Source organism: Centruroides sculpturatus, unplaced genomic scaffold (genome assembly GCF_000671375.1).
Source record: "Centruroides sculpturatus isolate CEXI.00-Female unplaced genomic scaffold, Cexi_2.0 scaffold81, whole genome shotgun sequence".
Taxonomy (NCBI): Eukaryota; Metazoa; Arthropoda; class Arachnida; order Scorpiones; family Buthidae; genus Centruroides; species Centruroides sculpturatus.
The window spans coordinates 721496-740129 of record NW_019384371.1 but is presented as its reverse complement, the minus strand read 5'-3'; the positions used below and the strand labels follow the sequence as shown (position 1 = coordinate 740129).

At 29.3% G+C, this 18634-nt stretch overlaps 1 protein-coding gene across 1 annotated transcript in view; it reads right to left on the bottom strand.

The window, feature by feature from the left end:
- LOC111614894 (neurobeachin-like) overlaps positions 1-17761 on the bottom strand; it is a 278182-nt gene extending 260421 nt beyond the window's left edge. Inside the window, exons 1-2 of the mRNA XM_023356276.1 lie at positions 17176-17761; positions 6504-6608 (exon numbers count right to left, since the gene is read on the bottom strand). Of these exons, the coding sequence (XP_023212044.1) occupies positions 6504-6608; positions 17176-17334 (264 nt within the window). The 5' untranslated portion in view covers positions 17335-17761. The remainder of the gene's footprint in view (positions 1-6503; positions 6609-17175) is intronic.
- Between the last annotated feature and the right edge of the window lie 873 nt (positions 17762-18634).

Below are 18634 nucleotides of genomic sequence, written 5' to 3'. Positions count from 1 at the left end.
TCGACATCAACATCAAGTTCGAGCAAACTACAATCCACATGGAAGTATACTGTAAACCAGGGTTGGAACATCTATACATACCAATAGGGTCATGTGACCCTCCCCATTATAAGATGGCAGCCTTTAATGCCTTAATTAGGAGGGCCCATATGCACTCATCATCACAGATAGCTCTCCAGGCCGAGCTAGAGCGGATTGAGCGTATAGCCAAGGAGCATGGCTATGGTATGATCACATGCAAATTGATCCACAGATGGCACTGATGCCAAGAAGTATACCCTATCCAAATAGCAGAAGAAGTTCTGCCTATTATCATCCCAGTTACATACAATCCCTACCTTAAATCATTATACAATGGGATAGCTAAGAAAAAGAATATTTGCATTGCATACCGAAGATGTGCTACAATATTTGACATTTTGCAGAATAGAAAAGACAAACCCAACAAAGAAACCCCCTGGGGTGTACACCATCTCGATCATGGACCATATGTGCAATAGAAGCCTGGTCTACATAGGATCCACCAAGCGCTCCCTAGAAGTGAGGATCAAAGAACACAGCAGATATTTGGCATCAGAGGACCACCACCACTCTCGCCACCTAAGCCTCTGACCTGGAAACAGAACCGATGTTCAATCAAGCGAGGGTCATCCACTCTATGCAACATGTACACCATCTTAGATGGCTAGAAGCTATTTTACATCTGCATGACTACACTTAAGGTTGGTAATTGCATTAACCATAAAGTCAAAATCATTCTATCTACAGCCTGGCAGGCGCTCTTGGACAAGAACTTACGTTAAACTACTACAGATAATATGGCATATGCCCGAGTGACATTATCAACATTAAAGCGATTGAGTTCCAGCTGGTGTTCCAATTCAATTTAATTTGAATCGCATTTGTTCAGAAGTTGTTTGTTACCTGAAGAAGAACTTGTGAGTTCAAAAACGTTTGTAATGGTTGATTTAGTAAGAGACACACACTGGTAACAGGCTCACTGGTACATTATTTTGTTAAATAATTTAAATTCCTTTTTATATCATCCCTGTTAGATCATTTTATATTATAACAAAATTTCTAATAAAACTAAACTGTGAGAGTGAGTACAGTATAATACTCTAGCTTCTGTCACAGCTTACAATAAAAAGTGTTTAAAAGTTAATCAAGTTTCTCTAAATAAAAAGTGTTATTAGCATCCTTATAAGAGTTATCCAATATGACGACTAAAACAAAGTTGAAAAAAAAACCCACAAAACTAAATTAGAAAAATACAGTAGTGCTTTTTACAGTACATACAATGTATCTCTCTGACCATCCATCACTGCATTAAAGTTGGTTTCTACTCCAAGTACCTCAGCAATTTCCATCACTTTTTGTTTCAGTACTGGCCCCAAAACAGGAAGATTCAATGTACAAATTTGCTTTAGCTAACATACCAGAGCATCTTTGACATCTTTGTATGGTGACTTTTTCTGGCATTTTTGAGACAGCTGCAACGAAGACACAAGAAAAAGTCTTTTAATTTCCTCTTTTTTCTTCAGAATTCCCACCAAGTTGTTCTTGGAAGGTTTTCTTGTTTTGCAAATTCAGCTTGCAAAGTTTTATTGCATTCAAATTCAGATATAAGTTTGTATTTTTCCTTTAGCGTAAGCATTGTTAGGTTTCAGATATTCATTTCTAACAGAAATGTGAAATACTTGCTGCAAATAATGCATGAATGAACGGTGAGACAATGTAAAATCGGATTCTGCTGTGATGTTAAGCTGTGTGGTGTGAACTCATTTTTTTCAGGAGGGGAGTCAACTTATCAGATGTCTAAACGAGCATGAGACAGAAAAAATATGTCAATTTATCCAGTGGTGACAAGTTAAATAGTGTTGAGTAAACCAGAGATTTTTAACATTAATGCCTATGTAAGTCAGCAGAGATCACAGAAAACTGACTGCTTAACTGACGGTGTCTAATTATACCTATGACAATTTATGCAGACTCAACTGCCTTTAGTTTAATGTATTTGCCTAACTCATTTCTTTATATTTTTTGCTTCTGCTTTGTTTGCATTTTTATTTTATATTTTTCATTGTTTATCTTGAATGTCATATTATTTTTTAATGTGCTAATATTTATTGTGTTTAGTTAATGTTAGCCTGTTGTAGAAATGGTGCAGGTAATTTCATTAGAATATCTTTTAAAAACATTCCAAAAAGCATTTAACGTTAATGCAAATTTTCTAAGAGTTCGATTTTTTTCTGTTTATTCTTGATAAAGGTCATTAAATATGACCGAAAACGTTCGAATTTAATGAATTTAAATACGGCTGCACATTTACAAGGTGTTTTGAGTGTTTTTTGTTAATAAGATGTAATTAATGGTATAGAAACAGTAGCTACATGCTAGTGTTACTCTCATTTTTTTAGTGTTGCAGTAGTTTCATAGCACTACCTCCATGCATAATAATAATAAAGGAGGAGGAAGGGCTGTCTGCTTTTGCAAACTTAGTCCACTACGAAGAGAAAGTAGTGAAGAAAGGGTTGAAGGAAGGGTTCTGAAGGGAGAAGTATAAAGGAAAAGGGGAAAAGTAACGCTGAAAAAAGTTATTAGGACCTCAGAGAGCTGCATCGGAAATTATTAATAACCAAAATTACAAAAGTTGACAAGACCGTTATACAGTATTAACAATTACGAGGAATGGTCCAGTTACAGTAAAATGTAAAACCCATTACTTATGGGTAGGTATAAACTAACCTTGAACACTGTAATGTCACAATAACATTAAGAACAGATTACAATTTTAACACGCAGAGAGAATGTAAATATCAGCTTACTATGATACAGATTACATGGTAAGTGAGGACCCGATACATATAAATGGAAATTTTTTTTTTTTTTTTTTCTAAATCTAGAATTTAAAACTAAACTAATACTAGACAACTAAACTATGTACAGAAGAATCCTACACAGCCGATCAATCAATCGCTGGTAACATCACTTTTCCGATTTTTCACTGTCTTCCTGCTCATCTTGTCTGTTCTTGTTTTCATTCTCAAGAATTTTTTCTTTCCTGTAGAAGTCTGGCAGGAGAGCCCTGGTGCTTTCAATAAACCTTTCAAAACACTTCCAGAGAGTTTTCTTATCAAAAATGTTTTGTAGTGTCGGTGGCCAATTATGACCTTCTTGAAGGCATTCCCTATAGAATGGAATGCGTTGATCCTCATATCGTTCACAGTGGAATATAAAATGAATGGCATCTCCTACACTATTATTGTCGCACTGGCATTTATTAGTGTTTCTCTTCTTAAAGCGGTAGAGGTAGGCCATAAAATTGCCGTGCCCCGTTAAACATTGGGTGGTTTCGGATCTAGGTTTGTAGTAATTAGCCTTGATGCGATTAGTAATAGAGGGAATAAACTGGTGGCAAAGTCTCCCCGTTGTAGAATTATTCCAATTTTCCTGCCATTCAAGTAGTGCCCATTCGTTTAAGGAATTTTTCAGTGTTGATTTTGGTAACCTGGTATATGTATCCTGCGTCTTGAGAGTACCAGCCATTTTGGCCAAAGAATCGGCCAGTTCGTTTCCTTTATGACCTTTATGAGCTGGTATCCAACTGAATTGAATATTGCGGGTAGTACTGAGATATTGTGCTACTTTAATAACTTCTTTGCCCAGTAGCGTGATGTTTTCAGTTTTTGCCAAGACATGAAGAACCACCTTACTGTCAATAAGGAATTTTATGTTACCCTTGTATTTATTTAAGTTATCTTTTATTTGGGTGATTGCTTTGTACGTGGCCCATAGTTCAGCTTGCGTAATGCTACAATGTTTAGCAAGTTTTAATCTGGCCTGATATATTGTCTTATTGTTGTTGTTTTGAATGCACACACCAGCTCCCACTCCGCACTCTTGCTTAGAACCATCTGTGTACACTATCCACTGAAAGTATCTGTTTGTTTCGGGATTATAATCGAAACTTATTTCGTAGCTGTGCATGTCTGCTGGGTGTAGTTGAAGGCATATATCATTACTAGTTCTATCAATTTCATATTTTTTAATAATATCAGGTATTAATTAATTCCAGTAGCTGTTTGGAATCATTTTATTTTTAATACATTTTTCAATATCTTCCTGTGTGTAACTGTGTAGCCGAATATTAGTGCAAAGCCAATTCCAAACTGTTTTTCTTGCCGTGATATGTATTGGCATTAGTCCATGCATACAAAATATTAGTGGCATCATTTGCATTAATATAGTTTTTGGCCAGGCCAGATTTGTATATTTTTAATGCTTCCAGGTTGTGAAGGTGCTCAACCTGACCTGACATTTTCATCAATTTGGCCTTATGGAGGTCTGCTTGTATTTCGAGGTCCGTGGCATAGGCGGCTAGTATGGTGGTATGCCTTTGGTTGGCGATATCATACTCATGTTCCTGTATCCTTTTGCTTAGTGAGCACTTTATGGATCCAATGTGTACTAGATCATGCTGGAATCTGTGGTCTCTGAGAGGAGTCACATAGACAACTGGTGCCCAACTTTCCTAGGTCCTGTCTGTCATCACACAATAGCCCATATACTGTGCTAGGTCTCTTATAGGCAATCTTTGTGCCTTTATGGGTAGCAATCTCTTTATAGATAGAGCTTAGGTGCTGGTTGTATCTCATCACCATGCATGATTGGTTTATGCTGTGATTATGAGTGTCATCGAGCTTTACCTGTGCATTGTGAGTATGGCACATAGTTAGCAGGTTGGCATACATGAATGATAAGTTATGTATCATGCCTCTACTGTACCCATGTATTACTGCTATGTTTTCAATGCACTTCAATTCTGCCATTGTATCCTCCCATTTAGTGTGGTGTGTATGCCCTTTTAGTTAGTGTACAGAATGCAGAGATTTTGTAAGGAAAAGGGTCAGCAGAGTTCGACGGAATAAATATTGATATGTAGCAAGGTTTGTAATTTTTTCAGTGACTCCCCTTGGTGAAACTGGTAACCAGGATTCACTCATTTTTCTTCCTAAATTGTGAGTGAAGACCAAAATGCACTCCACAAATTAGTCTTTTATTGTTGTAATCTTGATTTTCTAATGCCCCAATACAGTTTGCTTGTATTGCTAAGCCTTGTATATTGCCACCAATTGGTAGTTTGTGATAATTATTTAATTCATTACAGGCAAGAAGCTTACAATTATACTAAATTTATTGCATTTTTTTAAATGAAGTTTTATATAAGAAAATTACTATCTGTTTTCTAAGAACTCTTTACTGTCAGTGAAAAAAAATTGTGATAAAAACATGAAAATTTGTCAGGCTGCCATTCATTAAATTAAAATATTTTATTCTTATAACAATAAAGACATTTACCTTATATTATCTGATAATGTTACAATTTACTCACATTTTTTTGAAATAATTCATTAACAAGTGTAATTGATGAATTTATTTAAAACAACATTTTAAAATTTAATTGTAATAATTATTTTTAAATTAAATTTATAATTTAAATTTAATACTTTTAAATTTAATTTAAAAGAAAATTTTTAAATTTAATTTTACATTTATTTCAAAGATATTGATATATTCATATTTCACAACATGATAATTCTAAATAGTAATTAATATTTGATGATTATTTGTTTTAATTACCATGAAAGTTCATTTGAAATACATATATGCAAGCCTATAGATTGGTAAAGGTTTTCATTTCACACTCACATTACAGTATAAGTCTGGTTGATCTATATCAGTGTTTTCCAACCTTTTTTGTGCTATCCCCACCGAAGCCTTTCTAAAATTCTTATGTCCCCCCTAACATATACAGTAGCTACATGGTTAATTTAAACTCTGGACAAGTCCATTTTCGAACTGCCCCCTTAACAATCCAATTGACTCCGTGAGGTGTGGGCCTCACGTTGGGAAACACTGATCTATATAGTTCTATGGAAATTCTTTTCAGGCATAAAAAGTCAACTTATATGCTGACATATATGATAATAATTATTGTTTATGAATATGATATAGTTTTCTAATTGATACTACTATATATTCACAAATTAAAACATCTTAAGATCATTTTATTTTATAGAAGTCAATTTCATTAATATTTTTTGCAATAATTTTATTCTAATAAACCCTAAAGAACTCACTGAAACTGATTTTTAAGTGATTTAAACAAATTGCAATAATTTGATTTTGTAGAACAAGAAAAACAGTTTTCAGAATATAAATCAGTTTAATTCTGCAATCTGACAATTTGTCAAAAACTTCTTAATCATCACTGTGGAATAAAATTATGTATTATGATATAAAATAGAAAATTTTCAAAATGTAGTTCATAATAAAACTGTTTAATGCTATTTTAATATTTTTTAATGATTAAACAATTATTTAAAATTGTTTTAAATACATTTTATTTAAATAGTTTTTCAATGTTTATAGAAGTTCATATTAAAAGAAACAAAACATTTTTTTAACAATATTATTTGCTATAATAGAATTAAACATACCTGCAAATTAGATGGACAATGATCAAGGAGATCTAACATGTACAGAACATTTTGTGGCTGCCTGATGACAAAATTAAGTTCCATATCAAATTCACCACCAACCAACTAAATTGCAAAGAAACAAGATGTAGAAATAAAATTAAATTGCCTTGTTTTTTAATTAATTTAATAATAATTTTTTAATAATTACTTATATACTAAAATCTCACTTTACAAATATTAATCATATTAATTAATGCATTTAGTATAAAATAAGTTTTGTTGTTGTATTATAACATGCACTGTATTTTTATTTTAAAAAAATTATTATATGCAATATTTTTAACATAAAAAATTGTTGTTACATTAATGATTATTAGAACAAATATAAATCAGAAAAAAATCAATATATTGATATTGTTAATATATAATTACATCACATATAATAATTGTCATATTGACACAGTTGATATGTGATGTAATTATATATTGATATTGTTAATATATAATTACATCACATATAATAATTGTCATATTGACACAGTTGAACTAGTTTAACCAATTTGAACTAATTTAATAAAGTAAGCAATACACCTTTAACAGTGAGTAAAGTTAAAGAAAGCATTTCTCCAACTTTACCCAGTTTAAGATGTACAGTACTGTTAAAGATGCTTGACTTTTGAAAAATTTAAAGATGTAATGGTTACTTCATTGTAATAATTATCATTTCTTTAAATTTTTATTTATTAATCGGTGAGCCTGGTGGGGTTTATAAAGTAAACGTTTCGTGAATGTAGTTTTTCGTACCTGATGGAGAAATTAAGTACAGTTCTAAAGCTCCTCTTCTGTTATAATCAACGTCGACTGTTACCTGAACGTGTTCCAGGTAATGCACTTCATNATTATATATATATATACAATGCTCAAATGATTATATATATATATATATATATATATAAAATAATGTGCTCATTACTGACAAGACTATGTCTTGTTTATAAAATCATACTGCCTCATGTTCTTATTAGCATAGAAGTATGAAGGAGTACATGTAAAGAGTTGATATTTGGCACAGAGTATTAGGTGTCCAAATCATTTGCGCACAAAAAAAATCCAGACTCATAGGTAGTCAGGGGACTGAGAATTGAGTGAAAATAAAATCCAAAATGGCAACCCTCTTCTACAAATAGGCAAAACAGTCACCTCACCCCACCAAAGTCAGGGAGGGGAGAGTACCACCTGCAGTCATTAAGGGTGCGTTTACTTCTGAGTTAGCAGTGCTAATTCTGATAACAGGATGTGATGTTATTAGCACGTGTATTCGTGCTTGCTTGTCCAATTCGAAAGTGAACACATACGCTAACAAGAAATATGGCTGGAAACCGCCATATTTCTTGTTAGCGTATGTGTTCACTTTCGAATTGGACAAGCAAGCACGAATACACGTGCTAATAACGTCACATCCGGTTATCAGAATTAGCACTGCTAACTCAGAAGTAAATGCACCCTAAGTGAACTCTGACCTTAGGACTGAGGGCACCTGCACGTGACCTTTGCCCTTTGACCTCACTTTGCTCCTAAACTCTAACAAGGAGAGACATCTTTTTACTACCTTTCAATTTGACACCCATGCCAATCTTGGATTTATATTATACAGTCGACCCCCCTATAATTACGGTCCCTATAATTACGATTCCTATAAAACTACGAAAAAATTGTGACCGGTATCCGTAAAAAACAGTAAAATGTTAATTTTATGGAAGAAAATCTTTCAAACAGCCGTAGTCCGTAAACTTGACACGTGTCGGGTTGTGATTGGAAGGATTCGTAAGAAATCGGATTCCTAAAGAATGGAACGTATCTATATCTTATAGGGGGTCGACTGTATATCGACGCTATTATAAATATCACTCTGCTGATTCAAATTAAGTAAATTATCAGTTTCTTAGTAAATTTTTACCGACAGAACATTCACCGAAAATGGCTCGTGAACGACCTCGTGGTCGAGGCAGGCAAAGTTTTAACGATTGCACCCAACAGCAGCGATATCAAAGAAGATAGGAGAATGAGAACGAGACCTGCCTTGAGCATCAAAGTGATTCCGTCTCCGAGACATAGTCTTGTCCCAAATACGGTTTTGCTGTTTTACTTGTGTATATATATCACACCTTTTAAAAAAATCCAGTAAAGAATTTTTAATTGACCAACATTTAAAATCAAAACTGGTCTACGTGGGTGCCACTATGCGTAATTTACAACAACAACTCAAGAAACATAAGTACACAATCGATAAAAATATCAATAATAGGATGCTGGCAGTTTACTTGCAACGTCAAGACATACAGGTACAATGGGAGCAAGCAACCATCATCATCCACATCTAATATACACATTATGGGATATCTAGAAAAATTGGAAATTTATAAAGCTCACAAAAAATCCAGTTGCATCAACCATAGAGATGCAGGCAACTTGTCAACCACATCATTTATTTTTATTTTTTATTTTTATTTTTTATTTCTATTTTATTTCTGTAGTTATTTTTTTATTAATCTCAACTATGATTGCTGTTATTTGTTTATTATAGAATTCTTGTTCTCGTTTTTAAATTTTTATATAAGTGTTCTATTTTTCTGTTTTATCATAACTGAAGAAGATCAGTGAAGCTGATTAAAAATGTTATTATTTTATTAAATTCTTTGCTGGATTTTTTTAAAGGTGTGATTTTTTTATGATCTATCCATCCAGTTAGTGCAAAATATATGGATACAAATGATTTAATGCATTTAAAATCTATGTGAATTTATGAATTTTACTCAAATTATGCAGGACTTTTTCCAAACTGGACTTTCTTGTTAATTAATTGCCGTTCACTGGGTTTATTTCCTGCTTCAATTTATAGAATATGTTTGCCTCCTGATTGTCCTACCTTACTACCGAAAGTCAGACACTTGTGTTTGAGGAAAGCAATAAGATTTGCTAAGAGAAGAAGTTATGCGTTATTGAACAACATTATCTGATTGGAAAATTATTTCTATAGCTAGAACCCTGACATCCTGAGCAGGATTAATGCAAGCGTCATCCCATTGGCAGACTCTGTTACAACAAGACTCAATAAACAGCATCGTAAGAAAATAGAATGGCTTTCAACATTTCAACGCCAGAGTGAAAACCAAATTATATATAGTTCAACTAAAACTAAGCTTTCAAAAACCAGATATAATTTAAAAGTAATACTAACTAAAATAATTTCTATATAAACAACTAATCAACTATAATCTAAGAGAAGTATTTTTTATAATTTTTTTTCAGAAAAAAAAAAATTAAGTAGTTTAAACAATAATTCCAAATTCTTTAGCATGTTATAACATGGCTACTTAAATATATGTAATTTGGAGTGACTTGTATGATTATATCTAAATTAATTGGGTTAGAAGCAAAAATTGGATAGAGATCCAGGTAGCATAATTGGTAATAATCTGCATGGTAAGCAAAAGCTGCAGATTTAATTCCATTTTTGATTAATCTATTTCTTTTAGAATATTCTAAATTAATTAATTTAATTCAAATTATTAAATTGAATACAAAATGGCAACTTAATCATTGATCTCTAGTCCAAATTTACATAATATCTTTATATTTAATTAGCCAGATTATAGCCTGAGAATAAATCTGGCATTATTATTTGATTACTAATAGATAATTCAGGCTTGGTTTATTGTATAATTTAAGATGTTTTTTAAATTTTTAAAGTCAAGCTTATGGCTTTAAAAACAGCATTCTTTCTTTAATAAATTTTTTTACATATAGATGAATTTCAATAAAATGTTTATAAAAGAATCTAATAATATGAAATTATACTACCACAACAGGAATTAATATTTGAAAAAAAAAAAAACATATTGAGCATTATTAAGTAAATCTGCTAAAAAGAAAAAATCTTTCTGTTCAATAGAATAAAATTGCATTGAATCTATTCTTCCTTTGTTAAATGTCAATTTCTAGTAAAAATTCATGAAATATAATTTTATAATGTCATTTTTTTTTATATATATATAAGCACTCTACAGGAGGTAAAGATTATAAAGTGTTTAACTTTTCAAATTTTACAATTATTATAACCTAACTTTTTAATATTACATAATTTGATATGTATTATATATAAATATATATTATTTTCTTATAAATCAAAATTTATCTGCTTAATTATTTTCAAAAGTCAAGCATTAATTTTTAAAACATGAATAGAAAAGTATATTACAAATTGGTGAAATGTAGATGTATTAAGTTAACATAATTCATATTTGATATAAGAAATTTCAAAAAGCTTTCATATTGAAAATTTCTTTATATTAAAAAAATGCATTAATTATTTTTTATTTGCATATACAGTTGACTCTTGTTAATTCAAACTCAGAAGGACAGCTTAAGTAGTTCTAATTAAAAAAAGGCCATTTCTGAATACTACAAAAATAAAATCTTTAACAATACATTAACATCACATAACAAGCAGAATAATGCTTAATCAATGAAAAATACAAAACAAAGGTACAGTAGTGCATTGAATGGAATGAAGAAGCAAGTGCCACATCAACAACTGTAAACCATCCTAATCAAGCACCAACTGATTTCAAGTGTTTTTAAATTTTAATTTATTAATTTTAATTTTGATCTTTAAATTTCAAAAATGGGAGGATGATATTAACTTACTAACACATACTCTTGATTTGAATAAACAGGAGGCAGCACAATTGAGTTCTAATTACCAAGTGAATTTTACATTAATTTAAATAGGAATCAAATGGGGACTAGTGCAGTGCAGTTCAAATTAAGATGGAATTCAAATTATATAAATTTGAATTAACAGGAGTCTACTGTATTAGCATTTATAATATTTATTTATCATTTGTGTATTATAGTGTACTATACATATAAAAAAATTATCTAGATTTCGGACCATTTTTAATTTGAGCATATATATAAAACAGATAAACAAATGTAATATATGTATGAATAGGCATGCCAATTTTCTTAGTTGACTTATTTCTAACAATTTAAACATTTTGATGAACAATATCTTAATATCACTCAATGTGTTTGATATTCGTAAAGTAAAAAAATAAAATTTATTTTAAAAATACTTTAAGGTTTTAATTTTTGAATAAAATAAGAAAAAAAGTTTCTAAATTAAATACGGTGTTTTAACAATTTAATATTTAATTATTAGTTAAATATTAAATCTCTTTCCTCATGTTTTTTTCATTAGTTAACAGAATATTCATTAGAGAAAATTCTCTACACATTCAACTAATATATGTTAATTTAAGTACAGATATTTATATATACAAGTTCTAAACAAAATAAAATTATCCAAATTAAAATATATAATCTTTAATTATTACACATTATTTTACAATTTAATCCACTGTATTAATATGAAAAATGTTCTTAATATTACAACTTCTTTTGATTTAGAATTCTTATAATTTTTAATTTTCTGATTAATCTTAAATTTTTAATAATTTTTTTTAAATTTAAAACAGAAAATATTAATAAGTTTATCAATATAATTTTGGGATAAAATCAAATTCACAAATTCAAAACATTACAATCAATTCTTGTATTAATCAATGAGTGTGTTTTAATTTTCTCTATCAAATTTTTCATTACTCTTAACAAATTTTGAAAAAAATAAAATTTATAGCAATCATAAAAATACAGTGTATGTGATTGTTGAATGTATTCAACAATCTATACAGTATATAAGAACAATAATCACAAGCTAATTTTTAAAGTTAAATAAAATTTAAAATACTACCAATTATTTTTATTTAAACTAATATACAATTAGAAATTAATTTCTAATTAGATTAAATACAGGGTGTTTCACAGCCTCTCCACAAAGTTTTTTTTGAATAACTTTTTTGAAAATTCAAATTTTTTAATGAAATTTTCAGCAAAGATAGAAGATGAAAACGGAAATTAATGCAAGATATTTTCGAAATGTCTGCTCTCTGTCGAGATGCAGTAGTGCAGTCTCTTTGGAAATTAGCAATCACATTACTACAGGTCTGATCTGAGATGCGTGTCATGATGCTTTCGATGCTTTCTCTCATCTGACTGAGGGTGATAGGGTTATTCTTGAACACCTGATACTTCATGTATCCCCAAAGAAAGAAGTCTAGTGGACTCAAATCAGGGCTGTAAGGTGGCCAAGTAAGGCTACTTATGGAAAAATCAAATGTTTTGAAGCAACGTGTTTTGTGATAGAAGCAATTCCTTTTTGCTCAAAGCGCCACCTACAAAAAATTGAGTTTAAAAACCATGCAGTTCAAAAGTTATTCAAAAAAAACTTTGTGGAGAAACTGTGACACACCCTGTATTAAAGTAATAGCTTATATATATTAGTTTAAACATAATATCTGATATATTCATTTTTAAATACTGTATTTAGTTAATATACAGCATAATGTTCTTGAGTAAAAAATTAAATTATAAATGAGAATTACTGAGACAAATTTCTATTAAGCTCCTTGTAAAATATTTATTTTTAATTTATTCTTTTATTAGTAAATTTTGTTGATTTTGAAGTAGCAAAATATAAAATTATAAATAAAAATATAACATAATATAGAAGCAAATAATTCAAGAGATTAGAAATTATTATTTGTAAACATCATTCTATGACTGAATTGCTTTTATGATTAGATAAAATACTGATTGCAAGACTGCTCACATCTGAATGCTATCATGTATTAATTTCCAATTGTTTTAAGACTTTTAAAAAGTTCAAAATAACAATTATTCAGCTTTATTGCCTCAGTTTTTGTCTTAGGGGATTTTATTTTATATCTTAGATAATAATAGGCAATATATTATTTGTTATTATACATATTTTTCTTATAATAATTAAAGTATTAAATTTTAATATATAATTTCGGTATGAAATCTATAATATCAATTAATTTCTTTCAATTTTAGAAAATTTTTCAAAAATACAAACTGTAGTCACTTTGATCTAAGCATTGTATTAAGTAAAATCATCAGCTATTTTATGACATTATATTAAAATAACTTTTCATTATAATTAATTTAATTGTCATTTTATGGAATACATATCATCTTACATGTCACTGTTCATTAAACTGCAATAAGATCCTTTAAAAATGAATCTCTATAAGTGCAAAGTCTTATTCATACTTACTTATCTCTTCAAAAATAGACTATTGCCACCAAATACATAATTTTATCCTTACTTTGACATATGCAACTGTTTATATCATGCATTATGTCAGCTACTTTTATTTTATTTATACACAATTATTGTTAACTTACTCTTCCTTTTTTAATAAAATCTTTTGTCATTACTATTTTTTATTTATCATAATATCCATTGTTTAATTCATAACAACATAAAATGAAAATCAAGATTTTTATCTGATTTTCCTTATTTTACAATTACCTGACATTAAATAACTTTTTTAACTATAAACATTTTTGTTCACCTTGCAGTAACCAAAAGAAAATAAATATAGTTTGTTGCTAATATGCTACAATTTTCATATTGTGAAAATTTATGAATATCAGGATTCCATTTTAACTGTTTAGATTTCTAACATTAATGTGTGTATTGTTTTAGTAGATATGCTTTATTTTATCAAAAAAAAAAAGTTTAATTTTAATTTCTTCATATTTTTCTATTCTTTTCACCTTATGCAATATAGTAATCTAGATCTATATGATGTAAGTTTAATATTAATCATTATCCTCTTACAATTTTTTCAATCTGAAAAATTCTCTCTCAATAAATCACATTATGACAAGTTGTTTTTTTTTATCCATTTCAATAATTACTTATATGTTATCTTCATAACATTTGTACTTTTTGCACTATTGCACATAATTTGTTATTTTCCCTAAGATTATTCTTTTTTTTTTTTTTGGAATTTTCTGACTTTTCTACAGTCTGCTTAATCATTTCTAATTTAGCTTCAGCATCATTCTAACACACATAAGCAATAATAGCAATAAATTCTAAAAATTTAATAATGTAATAATGGATTGTTTTTCAACTAATTTATTATTTGAAACATAAGATCCTCCTAGCTTGCTTCTCTTGTATCTTTAGAATTCAAATGTACATTTTAATTATTTATTTATTTTTGCTTTATCTTATTTCACTCTGCTAGCTATTGAATTCAACACTGTATTTCATTTTTGTTAGCATTTATAATTTAATTTATTGCATTGAATCAATTCTTGCTAGATAAACATCCTTTTAGATATAAGTGCTCATTTTGATTTGTTTTTGTACTTTTCTAAACTAACTGTCTTGATTTTAAGATCTTCACTGCAGTTAAGCAGCATTTAAACACATTGTAAATATTAGTTTTCTACTCATATATTATTTCAATAAATATTAGACATATATTTTCTCTAATATTTACTTTAGTACAGTAGAGTCCCGAAAACTCTGCCTAATGTGGGCCGAAGGGTGGCCAAGTTTGTGAAAATGCCGGGTTATCAGGAATGGTGTTAAAAAAGAATAAGTACGAGTGAAACACTTGCACTTATTCTTTTTCTTCAGAAAATACTGTACTGTACTTGTATGTATTGTTTGCTTGAAAATACAACAGAGAATAAACTGCCCAAATACCCTTAAACAAAGGAAAAGTACGGCATAGAGCCTTTGTGAAGGCATAGAGCCTTTACTACATGAAAATGAAAATTAATGAGTACAGTGTACAGTAATATACCTGATAACACAGACCTCAGAAAAATACTTTAAGAGGCATAAAGAAAACTAACTAGGGGTTTTTTCGCCCTGCCAGGGTGTGGCCGAGTTATCCGGACTGCCCGGTTATCGAGTGCTGAGTTTTCGGGACTCTACTGTAGTATGAAAATGAACCATTCATTTGCCAAATCAATTAACTCCACAAAACAAAAGTACAGAAATGATAATATATTCTATTTTTTAAAATTTCTTTTAAATTTTAAATTTAAACAAAGATTGTGGAATATATTTTTATATATCATTACATTAAAGCATAGTTTTAATATATTATATAACATTGTTTATGCAAAAAATGTAAGAACAATAACCATTATTCTAAGGATATACTAAAGGAGTTAATTAATTTGGCTTGTGAACGGCTCAANAATTTTTATTAAAAAAAAAAAAAGAGAGAGAAAGAGAAAGGTGTCTGTGAGTGTTGAGAAAGAAAGAAAAAAATGAAACACAAAATAGAATGAAAAGAAAATTTAAAAACTCAGATATTTAAAAATATTGTTATTGTATTTATTCCTTTCCAAAACAAAAATAACTTTAACAAATTATCTTGAGTAATTATTATTTACTAGCTGTACTGGCCACATGTTGCAGTGGCTCAAAATGTATCTATTACAAATGTATAACACTCCCCACAGGAAGAAATTTCGAAAAATCCCTTCTTAGTGTACATTCTCTTGACGTGCCCTATTAAAATGCAATCAAAAACACAAAAAACCACATCTAAAATAGTGTAATAGAAGCAGAGTTCTTCACAGTAAGCCTTAATTTTGCCCCGCGAGGGAATTTCGACATATGTATAATGTAAAAACACACACGTATTCAAATGCAACATTGTGTCAAAATTTCAAACAATCGGTTAAGAACTTTCAGAGATTTTGAACAAATGAACATTTACATTTTTATTTATATAGATTAATTAATAATTATAATAAAGGAACAGTAAGTTAATACTTTTGCATTTGTAGGAAGTAAAAAATTTTGTTGGTTGTCATAAATGCTTCCAACCTCATGTACTGTATACATTCACTAAATACACCAGTACTTGATGGAGAAGCCAAAAAATAAACTTCAACAGCAAGCTTCAACTTCAAGATTTAATGTTTTACTTTTTGTCACATAATTAATAATAATTTTTTTTAAAACTAAAAACTTATATAATGTTTATTATTAAAAAGAATACACCACCCTCCACCTTTAAGCCTTTTGTTTCATGCAGTTCCAAATAAATCAGCTGATGATAAGCCAAATATAAGATATTAGGTATTTGGTAGTCAGAAAAGGCAAGAATATTTGGTTTTCCGCAATAGTAACATACAAATAATTATTTAGTATTCAGTCCATCCTGGTAACCATTTAAATTATTCATTTACCAACATCTATCTTCATTTCTTTTTACCATAATCAGTGCATACACATGTGCATTCTAAGAGTTGTATATTAACAATTATTTTATTATATATTGTTTTGAATTGAATTATATAGCAAGAGTTTTATTTTATATAATTAAATGTATATATAATTTAAATAACCATTTTATTTTTAAGAATGTTATGCAAGTTAAAGAATAAATTATTTTTAAAATGTTTATTGCAGCAAGTTTAGCAATGATGTTCAAATGGCTTCAATGTTTATATACGAACAGTTGCAGCGTACAGGCACACGCCTCTAAACTATTTACATTGCTAATAGGACTACTTTTCCGCTTGTATCTGCAAATTCGCTTTGTATTTCCACTGTAATTTTAAAAAGTGAAGTATGTGGAATCGGTGCGATGCAAAAACGTGTAAAAAATGAATTAAAATAGCCAACTAACGAAAAATATTTACTTATGTAAGCCTAACAGAGTTGATAGCGAGATTGGCGATAAAAGGTTTATCGAAGTATCGGTTAGTTTCAACTTACCAGATGTAAAACGGTATTGACCACTTCTTTATTGGAAACTTGACCGACTTCCACCAAACCGATTAAAACAGCGAATTTCAAATTGTCATTCAATGGCATTTTAATAACATCCTCCGGCCGTTTCGCTTCTGTCATTACTCCATCTTTTGACGATTCCATTGCGATCTCCTATCCAGGAGATGCCTCCTCGATCGCTTAATATGAAACTCTGAATGATTATGCTGAATAAGCCACCGAAAGTAAACTATCCGAAAGAACACTCCTCGACTGCCATGTTGGATCGAATCTGGACGAAGATATATAGATCACACTTGCAAATTTCCTATAATGTTATTGGATAATATTCATTTATATTTTGATGTCTAATTTAGTCGTCAATAGTTATTATTGTTTTCGGTCTAATTTTTAAATAAATATATTTGTAATTATTAGAATTTACTACTATGTCTACGTCTGCTATTAATATTAATCACAAAACTCATAAAATTTCATCAAACGTCAATAGATGGCAACACGAATCCTTAAACGCGGATATGAAGTTCGTTCTAGTATATAAAATAGTCGATTTCAATCCCCGTTCGACGATAAACGCGAAACCAGCGCCGCCATTTGTAAAAGTTACCTTACTCTACTTTCTGCCTGTGTATATAGAAAAAATATTTATATTTAAAAATATGTTTTATATTTAATTTAAGCTGTAATAAAGTGAATAAAATAGAAATAAACTTATAAATTTATATTACTTTTTATACATTTCAAACATGCATGCTAGTGTATATACAGTAATGACTTCTGAATTATACACTACAGTATTTTTAATTTTCTAATGAAATGTCAATGCATAAATCATATCTTATATATTTTATTATGATATAATTTAAACAAGTAAAATTAATTTTTGAAGTATAATACCACATTTCATATTTTAAAATCGTTTATTATTATTGACATCCTTGAACAAGCAATATGGAGATATGAAATAAAAAGTCTGTTCAGACTATGCAATATATCTCAATTACTCAACAAAATAAGTGTCCTACTTAAAAAATGTTTGAATTTGCGGTATTCAAAGTGTATATACAGAATATTTTTGACATTCTCGTTATGAAGTACTGATAAAAATAAATAAATAAATAAATGGCATTGTCTGACCTGTTATTATTTTTATGCATCGAACATAACGAACAAAACACAAACGAATAATGGTGGCGTATTATTCTTTTATGAAATATAAATTTATATAGGAAGACAGATAAACTGTTAATCAAGCATGTCAAACACGCAATTTTTCAACAAAGTATTAAGCCTGGAGTTTTACTACAAGTAAAACTCCAGGCTTTTAAATTCTGACTATTCTTTATCACAACTTCTTAAAAATTCTATCGTAATGACTTTCTTATTCAAATTAATTTCGTTTTTTTATTAAAAAAGTATTATATTTCATTATATATATATATAT